The following is a 13356-nucleotide window of genomic DNA, read 5'->3' as shown; positions in this document are numbered from 1 at the left end:
ATTACCAATCCTTCTTTGCACCGGATCAGCCTACTAAATATTGAAGGAGGGATTGATCTCATGAAGGGACGAGAGTGTAATTAAGTAAATGTTTAATTTTAATTAAAGAACACAAAAACATTATAATATTGTTATTTACACTTAATTTTTAAGATTATACAAGTGTGTTCTTTAGAAACAACTGGTCGACGAATACTCTCATAATATTATATAAATTATAAAAACCATAAAAAAATGATATATAACATAACTTTTCCTTGTTAAATGCCTCTGGACAGTTGTTAATATTAGAAAGATATTTTATTGAGATTGAATGGTATTATGGTCCACCAAGCAATGAGCATAGAGCTCCATTATTAAGTAGAGCATGTCCAAAGCGAGAAAGGGATTGATTGTTTTTTTTTGTGAAGTTGTGGTTTTCAATTGGTTGAATTGAATGATGGTACTATGTTATTTTAACCTCCCCACTACTCTACACATTAATGAACACTCGTCCTCTCCTCTTGGGTAATTATTATCATCCTTCACTCACTTACTCATCTTGGGTTAGTTTCTCTCTCTTTTCGTCTCATATTTCTTTCCATATTTGATTATTCTTATTATTTAGTATTCATTAAATTTTTCACTCTGTGACTGACTTCAGTTCGTTTACTTTTAATTTTATTGTTGGCGTCTCTTTCTTTTTTCTTGCCAGGCAATTCTGATCTCTCCCTCTGGAACAAGGCAGAATGCTTCTCCTTCACTTGCATAGCTGTCAGCCATGGATTATACCACCAACTCACATCCACCTCTCATCAATTACCAACAATTCCAGGCACTCTCTCATTCTCTCTACACTTAGAATTATATAATTGGGGAACAATTTATGTTACTTATGATAGTCTCATTTTGTCTTCAATGGATTTGCATGTCCTCAAGGCAGAAAACATTTGAAGTGGTAGAATAGTTTTTATATGAAAAATTCTCTTTTTAATTGCTATTGATACTTCGCAGGAGGTTTATGCCGTGCCACTTCAGCTGGATCAGATCTTCAGCATTACACGTGGGTCGTCTTAGAGTGCACGGTGAAGGTGAGCCCCATGAGCCAAGAGAATTCCATAATTGACTTTATCCGTTCAGTTTTTATCAACTGAAATAATGCTGCTTTATTTGAGTGTGCAAGATCTTAAACTTGTCATTGTCAAGTTTCTGTAGGGTAATATGTTCTTGACTTATGAAAAAACTGAATAGTGATTTATGTACCTACTTAATATGTCATTTGTGACATCATTGTCAGATGATAATTCAAGTTTCACTCAACCAAGTTTTTTATTCGATTTTGTGTATCTAAAATGGCCTAATCCAATTTTTTCCCCAATCATTCTCCCACTGTACAAGTTACTGCTTTGTCTCAAGCTTGTAAGCTTGGAGTTTACCTATGATTTTGGAGTTTTAATGACTTGGTTTGTTGTTCACTGCTCTTATGTTACCGATCTACCCATTTCCAAATTTGATTACTGTTTTGACATTTCTTTTGTGTCCTCAATCCATCAGTATTTCTTCTAATTGACCAATGAGATTTTTTCTTTAATCATTTAGCTCTCTAATTGGCCACTATATATTATTTTCTTCTCGTGGTCTTCTCTTGTTCTGTGACCAGTTCTGATGTGTTGTACTCTTCCCCCTTCTGATGTCTATGAAATTATAAAATGAGTGATCCAACTACAGTCACAAGTCTTAAATTGTTTACATTTGTTAGATCTTGTATTTCCATTTCTTATTTCTATTTTATCAAAGGTTTCAATTGAGTCCTCAACTATGTTGTTCTTTAAGCTTTAATTTGTTGGGGTTGGGGTTGTTTGCCTGTTTATGACAAGAGGCACATTTTGTTGCTCTTTCTACTACACATCTTGAAATCTCCTGTTTGAGCCTTTTATCGGTTTACTATGCTATAGCTTCATAAGAAAAGAAAGGGGAAGATTACTTCTACTTGCTTTTGGATTGGGCTCATGATATATGCATATAACACACCAAGAAACTCAATCAACTATGCAAAGATTATTGATTCACACTGTCAAAGTCATAAAACTTCATTTCCAGCATATCTTGGGTTTTATTTATTTTTATTTGTTTTGGTGTGTATGTGTGCGTGTGTTAGTAACTTCCAGAGTGGATTTATCTTTAACAAGATGGTTACAGATTGTTATCTGTCTTCTTTTTTGTGTTCAAATTATTTTTTCTGGAATGTTTCTATCCGTGAGCTTCTATATTGTCGTAGTGGAGGCTTTTGATCTCTAATCAACTTTGATTATTCTTTAATCCTTCTTTTCTTTTGGAAGAACTTAATTCTGTTGTTTCAGCTCTTACAAATTTTCTTTTTGTTGTCCTCCTTACTATTTCCCATGATATATATATATTTTTGTTTGATTTGAAGTAATTTCTACGGATTAATTTTTTGATGGCTGTTCTTAACTAAAACTAAAAGGTGAATTGATGAAATTCCTGTAGGGAGATGGGAAGTTGATTCTCACAGGTCAGAGGTTAAGTCAAATTCCACCACTTACAAACATGTCCTGGAAAATTTGGGCTCCGAGTTTGTTTGGATGAAGAAAAATAATAATAGTACTCAGGTGAGAAATGTATGACAAAACTTGGAAAATGGTATAACAAAAAAGAATTCAAACATGCAATTCAAAATTGTATCTGATGATGAATGCTATGTAGTGTTAAAGTGTTAATATTGCTGCATTTTCCCCTAATTCCTTATTTTGAAGCATGTGATGCATGAGAACAACTATGTTTTTTTAGCACTAAAAATCCTTTACATTATTCCTGTCAATAGTGCCTGATAATGGAGTAAGTAAAATGAATGCTAGTCATACTGGCTAAAAGAAACTCCTTGTTGGATTTCTTGTTCAATATATTCCATGATTCTCTGTTTCTTTTATGCAAGTAAGAATTTTTGGAAATGGTGTTGCGATTACCAATGTCATCACATAACAGGCTCAGTATTTCCAATGGGAAAATGCCAACTATAATTTGTATGGCAATATGTACTGATAAACGTTGATGCATAGAATTATAAGGTGATCAGAAATAACTATTATTGCATGCAGCGACTTGGAACTTGTGGTGATAAAAAAGAATGGTTCGATGATTGCTTAAATATTTGTCTATGTCAATATCATGGTTGTATTCTGCTCAAATATGTTGGATAAATTGATGTACTTAGTGCTAGCTAAATCTCTCAAAACACAATATGTTTTTCAGGGTCCACAGGCTAGAAGCATGATACAATTTATGTCATTGTACATCATACTCAGAATGACCCATAAGCAGCTGTATAATCTAATGATAAAAGTTGGCCAAGCAGTACTTCCACATGTGTTTCAGACTTGTAGTGCAACAAGCTTGCCTTTTGCTTGTGTTTCTAATGCCTTGAATAAACCTAAGCCTCTTAATTTAGACGTGTCCTTGCCTTCTATTCATGATATTAGATGGAGCTTAGCACGGTTGTTATACTTATTTAACATCCAGCTTGAAAGAAATGTTGCCACGTAAGTTAATCAGTTCATCATTTATTTGGCTGAGAACTTTTCTATATATATATATATATATATATGTGTGTGTGTGTGTGTGTGTGTGTGTGTATGTATGTATGTATGTATGCGTATCTGTAACAATCATATAGACTCTTTCAGGTTCTTTGTGGTGCTCCTTTTAGCGTGCTTCTCATTTGTTGTCATTGGTGGTCTCCTGTTCTTTAAGTTCAGGTAATCATAGATAAGTCATTGTTTTAAGAGTGTTCTGAGTTCAATGTCTCTCCTTTGCTAACAACTGAGTTAGATCATGACAGCTTAAAATTTTGTTACTTGAGTTCACTGCTGTTGTGCTTATATATGTTTGTTACTCTGGGTCAATATTATATTATACAGGGGTAACAAAAATTCTCTGGAAGATTGTTTCTGGGAAGCCTGGGCATGTCTTTGTTCATCGTCTACTCACTTAAAAGTATGTTGATTTTGTTTTGGACTTTGTATACCAGTTTTTTGTTTACCCCTTTCACATTGTTTGTAAGCATTTTCTGTGTAACCAAATAATATACTTTTTGTTCTTCTACAGCAAGCAACACGTGTTGAGCGTGTTATTGGCTTTCTTCTTGCAATATGGGGTATATTGTTTTACTCTCGACTTCTAAGTACGATGACTGAACAATTTAGGGTAAAATCTGAATTATTAAGCATTCATTAAGCAATATTTTCTGTGCATGCCATTAATTTTGAGTCTTCACAACAGAGTAATATGCAAAAGCTTAGGGAGGGAGCCCAAATGCAAGTTCTGGAGACTGATCATATTATTATCTGTGGGATGAATAGTCATCTTCCCTTCATATTAAAGCAGTTAAATAAGTATCATGAATTTTCTGTTCTCTTAGGCACAGCTACAGCTAGGTAAATGGTTCAGACAAGGTAGTTTCCCATTGCCCTTATCTTGTGTTCTGATTTCTGGCTTCTGCAATATGCTTTTTCATCTCTACGCAGGAGGCAGAGAATCCTTCTTATGTCTGATCTTCCAAGAAAACAGATTGATAGAGTAGCAGACAATATTGCCAAAGATTTAAATCATATTGATGTCCTTACCAAGAGGTATCAATGCTGGTTAATTTCCTATTTTAATCATGGAAGCACCTTTTTGTAGAATTACAATTTGTTTCTTTTCTTAAGCCAGAGACTTTTCTGTACTACTTGATTGACTTAGGTAAAGGTTCTGTTTAGAGAATGTAAAACAGAGTGGGACTGTGTGTGAAGAGATCACATTCACCAATTATATTACAAATGAAGGATTTCTTATTTTCTAGCTTTACTGCCTGGAAATATATATTGCTAAATACGGATAAAATGCAAAAACATTATCCTCTTTCATTTTATAGAGGTAACATCTTGCTGTATGTGTCTGTTGTTTCCCTGTTTACTGTTGTCTTAATATAATTATTTGTGTTTAATTTCTCTGTAAGTTCCTCTTGTTTGCTTATGAGAGAAATTAAGGTCATTGACACAATAAAGCTCTGCAGTGCATTTCCACTGATATCTGATTGATAAATTCCCATAGTCAGAGAACCAAAAAAAAGAAGCAATTAACATTAAACAATCCAACATTTAGAAAAACTCTCTACTTAGTTCGTATGTGGCCACAGAACTACGTAAAATTGTCAGTGTTTATTTTTGTAGTATGTAAAAGCAAAACTAATGAATTGTTATCATATGTTGAGTTGGTTTAGAACTTATTTTCTTTAACGTCTCATATGTTGGACTCAAGAACACACAGAAATTAATTAAATTTTACTAGAATAATGTGGTCTATAGACCAGATTTGTAGAACAGTATATCAATTACACAGGGTTTCCCCCTATCAAGGAATTTCGTCCTTTAAGACTCCACAAATAACAAACTGACTGCCTCCCACAGGTCTGTCACACAAAATATGTAACTGCTACACAAATTCATAATTGCCTAAAGACTCAAATACTACAGAAGCAATAATTATTCAGATCCCTAACTGCCTAAATAACTATCTAAAGACACAAATACTGCACAAACACTAATAATTCAGGCTTAATGAGTCTTGGTCATCCCTTCTGACACAAATTTTGAGGTCTATCATCTTACGTGAAATTTTTGGCTTTACAGTTGCAGCCTTAGTTTGACTAAATCATTTGAAAGAGCAGCAGCTAACAAGGCACGTGCAATAATTATACTGCCAACAAAAGGGGATCGGTAAGAGTTGATCGACTTAGCTTGTTATTGTCAGGTGGTTATAGTCTTAATAATGCAGTTTAAATTGAAATCACTAGAACTGTTTCCATAAATGTTGATCAAGTTCAGCTTGTTACAACTAAACTAGTTCTAACTACAGAGAAAGCCTTTGTAAACAAATTTTTCAGTTGCTTGATTGCTAGATATGAGTGGCAACCTGATTATCGCTTCATAATCACACTGGTAAGGTGTTTGGAAGCAAGTGTTGAATCCACATCAGCTCAAAAGTTGTTTATGCCATAGTATGATACTCAGCTTCAACACTATAACTTGCAGCTACAATACCCCGCTTCAACACTATACCATGAAGCTGGCTTTATCCTGAACAAAAGCACAATACCCAACACTGAATTTTTTTGTGCATAGTATATATTATTTGTCAGTAAGAGCTTCTGAGTAGGTGGTGTATGGTGAAGACATAAACTGGCTCATAAGACTCGCCGGAAAAATAATGTCTGACCAAATAACTGTCAAATTACTCAACTTTTCCTCAAACCTCCAGTATATCTTTGGGTCACTAAATTCTGTTTCATTATCTGCTGTAAAATTCACACATGGTTCTGTTGGTATCTCACAAACTATGTTCATCTAACCATTTTAACAATGTGACATAAGCATGGTATTTGTTCTTTAACTTCAGCTGCAGATACAAATTTTGTGAGGAGTTTAGTCAATGGATCTAGGGACTTTAATGAATGAGAAAATATTGCAGATTGAACAGTTTGTAAAATCATTTTTGTTAGATAATTATATTAAGAGTGTGGTGTACTTATTTACCCAGACTTGTACTTACTGTAAGACACTTGTACTACACCTAATTTATCAGGATAAATAGATACATGGAGCCAAATTAATCATGAAGTTACTTCACCTGATATATGGCAATCTTCTTCCTCTTTCTAATGCACACATTTTCTCCAAATGACTAAACTGGTAAACATTTGTTGTAGTGGTTGAAAAGCATTTTCTCTTACTTTCCTATATCCCATGTTGACCAATTACAAGCTTCACCATGTTCAGTTGTTCACATCTAGCTTCAGTTGTTTTAGTAGAGTAACTAGTTTTTACTTAATTTGACTTTTGTCATGTGCTGAATTTCACTTAAATGAAGTTAATGGATTTCAGATTGTTTGTATGCTAGGTATGAAGTTGACACAGATGCATTTCTTTCTGTTTTAGCCCTTCAACCAATTCCAAACATGGATTCTGTCCCCACCATTGTTGAGGTTTGTTACTTATGACTTATGAGCAGCTTTGTTTAAAACTAAAACTAAAAATAAAAAGCAGAGAATAAACTTTATTTGAAATTTTATTAATTAATGAATATAGGTTTCAAGTTCCAAGACATGTGAGTTGTTGAAGTCAATCTCAGCATTGAAAGTAGAGCCAGTAGAAAATGTTGCATCGAAACTATTTGTTCAATGCTCTCGGCAGAAGGGACTTATAAAGATCTACAGGCACTTGCTAAATTATCGAAGTACTGCATCTATGTTCTCTACATTTCATATATGCCATGTTTGTATGGATTACTTCCTATTTCTTAAATATTCTGTAATGGTATTTTATATTTATTTCATTTTCTACCAAAATAATTCAGAATATATTTCAGATAAATTCATTTTTTTATAATATGTGAATTGGGCCTAGCTGCTACCAAATTATTCATTTAGCAGGTTTCTATTTTTCAATTAGTTGTTATCAATGTAAATAAACTGTCGGAAAGTTGTCTTAATTGTTGTTACTCCTAGTCTGCCTTAATTGCTGCCTCTTTGGGGATTGCTTTAATTGCAGCCTTGAGGGTTGTGTTTAGTCCTACAATGCCTAGAGATATGACTTAAATAGTGCTTATAAAGTTTGAGCAATCCTCACCTTAGAAGTCAGATTTGTGGGATTGAGTTTGGCTCTAGGCCAAAATTCTAAGATGATATCAATGTCTATCCTAGATTAGTAGCCCATAGCTTTCGGAGTGAGGGGGTGTGTTGGAATGTCGCGTTAATTGTGGATTCTTTGGGTTACCTTAATTGCAGTGTCAAGGGGGTGTATTTAGTCTCATACCGCCTAGAGACAACATAAATAGAGCTTATAAAGCTTGACCAATCCTTACTTTGTGAGCCGGTTTTGTGAGGTTGAGTTAGACTTGAATATCAAATTCTAAGGTGAACATAAAGCATATTTTATTTTAGACTTTTTTGTTCTATCCTTTAATTTGATATTGGCTTCCATTTCCTAGTTTAGTTGGTGTTACACTGAAGTAGGCTGAGGTATTTTGCCTTAAATTTGAAAACTGGTTAAACCTTTTATGATGACTTTTTAGTTGATGTACATGCATTTATTCTTGAGTTCTAATTTTTAGTTACCATTTGCAGAAAATGTATTCAATCTTTGCAGCTTGCCTAATCTAGAAGGAATGACATATAGGCAAATAAGACATAGATTTCAAGAAGTAATTACTTTCTTCAAATGTAATTTCTTGACTCAAATTTCCATTTATAGACTTTTCATTAATGCTTTCTACTTTGATATTATTTCAGGCTGTTGTATGTGGTCTTTACCGGAGTGGGAAAATATACTTCCACCCAAATGATGGTGAAATTCTGCAGCAAACCGACAAAGTATGCAGACTAATACATACCTTTGTCTAATTCACATTTATATGAGATCTGTCCTGTCTACCTTTTTGTCTTGGAATTTATGAGCTCATGGTTAAGGGCCCATCTGTTAAAGCTTAAAAAGTGACTCTGTCTTTTTTCTGAAACTACTAATTTTCACTTACGAAAAAGCACTAAAGCAACTTACTTTTTCCAATTTTTTTGAAAAATTTACATAAGCATTATAAATACTTTTAAACATATATTTTAATTCAAAAAAAAAACTTGAAAAATGGGTATTAAATGGTTGTCCAAATAAACAAGAGTGTTAGAATATATGAAAATGCCCAATACTGTTTTTATTATATGTTATTAGATTATTCTTTAGGATTAGTTTCCTATTTTCTATCTCTTAGGATCTTAGGATTGGTTTCCATATTTCCTTATCTTGTGATTTGCTTCCTTTTTAGTTAGGCTTATGATTAGTATAAATAAGGGTTACTGCTTTAGGTTTTATGATCTTATCATCACATTGTAATACATCACATCATATCAAGTCAATGTCAATCTCATAATATTTAGCCTGTATTTTCTCCTTTTGCTTTCTCTTTACTTAAAACTTCATAATTTCAACAAAGGTCATGGGTCATTGTTCCAGATCTTTTTATCAAAGTGCGTAAAAATTGCAATCAGAACAAAATTAATGATCAAACAGTTGGTAAACTGGAAAAAGAGAGTTGGCATCAGAAGACAGAAATTGGATTAAAATTTAGGGCATAGTACATTTTGTGTCCTTGATTCCTTGGTATGAAAAAAAATTTGCGTTACCTTTTTGACAATTTCCCTAAAGGCATTTTTCCGATTGCCAAACTTTGGCCCTCTCAACTAGAGATTCACCTTGATGTCAAAAAAAAAACTAGAGATTCACCTAGGTTGGCAGGTTTATTACAAATGGGTATCCACTTAAATATCCATTACAAGTTCTGTATATCTACTGGTCTGCAAGCAAAATGAGTAATCAATAAGATGGTTAACTCTTGTTCTGTTACAATGTTTTCCCATTAATATGTTAGGCTTATTTTTACTGTTTGTCTACCTAGTTTAATTTTCATTTGTTTTCCCTGGTTTCATTTTAATAATGATGCACTGCTGTCAAATAATTTTGATTAAGTCCTTCTAGGTATTGTTTATTGGATCCAGTTCACCAACAGGACAATGGCCTGTTGGTTAAATTTTAGTTTACATTAGTCAATTTTCAAAGCTTACTAGCATACGTTCTGATACCACTTTACTTTTCTTGTTAGGTATTGTTCATTGGATCCCTTCGGGATACTAATACTAAAAAGCCAGAAGTAATCCTAGATGGGAAAGAAGGAAACCACGAAATTCATAATGAGGAAATACTTGAAAAGGATCTGGAACAAGCCATTGAGTTGAGTAAAGTAAGACTTGCTAATATTGTAAAACGGCCTAATAGATCAGGTTCCAAGGTATGGCTTCCGGTTCTATGTTGTATACATGTTTTGAATGAGCATGATACCATATATACTATTTGATATGTTAACCTTTATTGGTTATCATCATGTAGGGATCAGACGGGAATCTTGGACCGAAAGAATGCATTCTTTTACTTGGGTGGCGCCCTGAAGCTGTAGAAATGATTCAAGAGTATGATAACTATCTTGGTCCCGAAAGTGTTTTGGTATGTCCTTATATATCTTAGAATCTTTGTTGATCAATCTATACTTTTGTTAGTGTATGCTGCCTGTGTCTATAATGCACATTGGTGTTGTCAATCTAGTGGAATTGCACTTTTAAGGAATTAAGATGGTTTACTGTTTGCTATATTTGTGTAAATCTAAATATGTGTCAATCTAAAATGCATTACCCCTCCAAACTTCTTCTGCTGCTGATGTGGATTCATCTTAATTTTGAACTACCAGCAAATTTATGACACTGGAGATTGTTTAGGGTTTAGATACTGCATTTTCCCCCTTCTTTCTACATTATATACGCATTTACTTGGAAGTGTAATATTTACCATTTCTGGCCATAAATAATATGCAGGAAGTGTTATCAGACACACCATTAGATGACAGGATTAATAAGGCAAGCAACATCAATGGTCATAATAAACTCAAGAATGTCCGGGTTTCTCATCGGGTATTGTCTCATGCAGTCAATTAATGTATTCAAATTTCTTTTAGTGTGGTCCTGCTTCTGGTATGATCTTTCACTTCTTTCAATTTTGGCAGATTGGAAATCCCATGGACTATGACACCTTAAAGGAAACCATTTTGAATATTCAGAATTCTTTGAAGAATGAGGATGTTCCTATGTCAATTGCTGTCATATCTGACAGAGACTGGCTTCTTGGAGGTAATTATGCATAAAAAATTTGTGAGTGAAAATGGCCTATGGTTGACTATTCTTTTTTCAGATCCAGCTAAGGCAGACAAGCTGTCTGCTTATTCTCTCCTCCTTGCTGAAAATATCTGCAACAAACTTGGGGTTAAGGTGACATTTTTACCTTCTCTCTATCTCTGTCTTGCATATCTTTTATGCTGATAGGGACTTTTCATTTTGAAATATTAGTTATTCTTATGAAACAGAGAGGTAAAGCATAGTTGGATTGAATTGGATATTTTGTAGGTGCAAAATCTAGTTGCAGAAATTGTTGATTCAAAATTGGGGAAACAAGTAATTCTCTTGTTTTTTTTTTAACCTTTCAAATTTTATACTGTGGTGTCTTTTGATGATGATATTATATAAAATGCTGCAGATTAGTAGAATCAAGCCATCAGTGACCTACATTGCAGCAGAGGAAATAATGAGCCTTGTAACAGCTCAAGGTCATTAATTTTAATTCTCTTCTTGGTTGAGTTTTTATAGCTGTGGTCTATTTTATTTATCAATGTTAAATTTATTTTTCAAACTTGAAAAATCAGTGGCAGAGAACAGTGAACTGAATGAAGTTTGGAAAGACGTATTAAATGCGGAGGGAGATGAAATATATGTTAAGGTAATATCTTTCGACTTTCACGTTGTGATACTTTTTCTCTTAAACATTTATCCTAAGAAAGGTGATATTTGTGATACTTGGTGTCATGCCTTTCTTTTAATTTTCCTACCATACCATTTTATTTCACGGACAAATTCCTTCCTTAATTACCCTACATTCCTTTTGAAATAATGTACCTTACCAAATGAATAAATGACAAATTGATTTGGCACGGCTTGCTTACAACGTCAACCTAAGTTACACATTTTTTTTTTATAAAAGTATATGGCCTTTAAATTAGAACATGAGTATCAACCTGCTCCATAACAAACGAACAATGCTGAGGAGTGAGGACCCTTTTATTTAATGTCTACATGGTTGCTGTTGTAGCAGTTCAGTTTACTCTCTTGTTCTCTTATTGCAGGATATTGGCCTTTACATGAAAGAAGGAGAGAATCCATCATTTTCTGAGCTTTCTGAGAGAGCATATTTACGGAGAGAAGTAGCCATAGGATATGTGAAGAACAAGAAGAATGTACGCCAACAGCAGTCCAAATTTATTTTCCCAGTACTTCATTTTGAACATGCTACTCACAAACCTTTTTCCATTTGTAGGTAATCAACCCAGTTCCCAAGTCTGAGCCTCTCTCTCTTGAAATGACTGACTCCTTGATAGTCATATCTGAGCTGGAAGGAGAGCAACCCGTCGTTTTGTGATGCTGAAGCTTTAATCATGTCAAGAGCCCCAACCCCAAGAGCCCTGTCAAATGTTGATTGATTTTGATGATTGCATCCAGGTGATTGATTGCTAATTAGGATGATTCAATATCATTGTGTTACTCTTTAATCATTCGAAATAAATTGTCTATGGTTTCTCTCCTCTCTAAGGATATTCTTCAGTAGACAACCAAAAGTTAATCTCTTTCAAGAAGGAGAGATTGCCAAAGTAAATATCACCTTTCCATGTGTTAAGCATAGATAGTACTTGAGACTAGCTACTTATGTCATGAGAGGTTGAATTCCAACTTTGTTTTTGACCTTTGAGAGATATATGATGATATTACGATAATTGAGTTGTCAAATTGTGATCATATATGGTTTTAAGACGATTCTTTTTTGAATGTGTGCCTTTTAGACGAAGTGATTTAATTCATTTTATATGATTCCTAGCCGTATGCTTAAAGAGAACCCGTTAAAAGCTTTTATAAATCATTTATCTAATCATCTTCAATTATATGGTTTATTCAAATCATAGGAACGGTCCGTCCAAACAGGAAAAGATCCATGATAAAAGACATAAAGATCCTACTACTAGTAAACGTACTATAAGATAAACTCGTTTTTTTTTTTGGTCGACAACTCACATAATTGAATATACAATTTATATTTTAGTCTGTCTAATATATAAGATAAATGTTTATTTTTATAATAAATAAATATTTTTGAACATATAATTATATTATCTAAAAATATAAATATTGTGAAACAAAGTTGTTTTTAACTATTAATCTTTTATTTTAAAAAATTATTGAAATTTAATATAGAAATATAGATAATAAATGACTTACTAAAAAAGATAATTAAGAAGCTGAATAACAATAAAAGAAAGGGTAAGATATGTTTGAAGTAATCGTAAAAAAACTATGTTTTATTTAATTACCAAAAAAACAATATAATTTCAATGTGTGGTTTCTCCAGTTTGGTCGGTTTTTATAATAAAATTCGGAAATCAAATCCTATAAAAAAATATGTGATTTTTTTAAAAAAATTGTTATTAGTGGTTTTCAAATTTTTTTGGATTAGTTTGATGGTTTATAAACTGAACATTCTTAATTGACAAAATTATTAAAATTATTTATTCTGAAAAATAGAAAATTAAATGTTTAAATTTAAAAATAAAGAGACTCAAATTATGGATTTGAAATTATAAGAAAATTAAAATTAAAATTTAGCCTTTTTTTAAGCGTCTTTTTTT

The 13356-nt window shown here is 33.0% G+C and overlaps 1 protein-coding gene across 3 annotated transcripts; it reads left to right on the top strand.

The window, feature by feature from the left end:
- Positions 1–411: 411 nt before the first annotated feature.
- LOC114403294 (putative ion channel POLLUX-like 2) lies at positions 412–12472 on the top strand. 3 transcript variants are annotated; one of them, XM_028366158.1, is made up of 25 exons: positions 412–545; positions 695–814; positions 994–1070; positions 2488–2609; positions 3250–3536; positions 3681–3752; positions 3915–3990; positions 4102–4200; positions 4276–4430; positions 4521–4625; positions 5667–5753; positions 6934–7018; positions 7122–7269; positions 8159–8235; positions 8324–8404; positions 9685–9870; positions 9969–10082; positions 10448–10543; positions 10636–10759; positions 10821–10897; positions 11033–11080; positions 11163–11232; positions 11329–11402; positions 11806–11916; positions 11997–12472. In XM_028366158.1, exons 2-25 carry the CDS (start codon positions 729–731, stop codon positions 12096–12098), a joined length of 2559 nt encoding a protein of 852 aa, XP_028221959.1. In that variant the 5' UTR covers positions 412–545; positions 695–728; the 3' UTR covers positions 12099–12472. The 3 variants fall into 3 exon arrangements, with proteins under 3 accessions (XP_028221959.1, XP_028221961.1, XP_028221960.1); XM_028366160.1 differs by lacking the exons at positions 412–545; positions 695–814; positions 994–1070 and adding an exon at positions 1424–1442; XM_028366159.1 differs by lacking the exons at positions 412–545; positions 695–814; positions 994–1070 and adding an exon at positions 1652–1776.
- The last annotated feature ends 884 nt before the right edge of the window (positions 12473–13356 follow it).

The sequence above is a fragment of the Glycine soja genome, chromosome 20 (assembly GCF_004193775.1).
Source record: "Glycine soja cultivar W05 chromosome 20, ASM419377v2, whole genome shotgun sequence".
In the NCBI taxonomy this organism is placed as follows: Eukaryota; Viridiplantae; Streptophyta; class Magnoliopsida; order Fabales; family Fabaceae; genus Glycine; species Glycine soja.
Note: the sequence above shows the minus strand (reverse complement) of the source record. Positions and strands in the feature narration are given on the sequence as shown.

What these genes read in the sequence shown, in the direction of transcription:
- LOC114403294 (XM_028366158.1), top strand. Translation starts at nt 729, where the DNA reads ATGCTTCTCCTTCACTTGCATAGCTGTCAGCCATGGATTATACCACCA. An exon ending in CTGTCCCCACCATTGTTGAG is followed by an intron (nt 7,019 to 7,121) that starts GTTTGTTACTTA and finishes TAATGAATATAG; the next exon opens with GTTTCAAGTTCCAAGACATG. An exon ending in CAGAGACTGGCTTCTTGGAG is followed by an intron (nt 10,760 to 10,820) that starts GTAATTATGCAT and finishes TTCTTTTTTCAG; the next exon opens with ATCCAGCTAAGGCAGACAAG.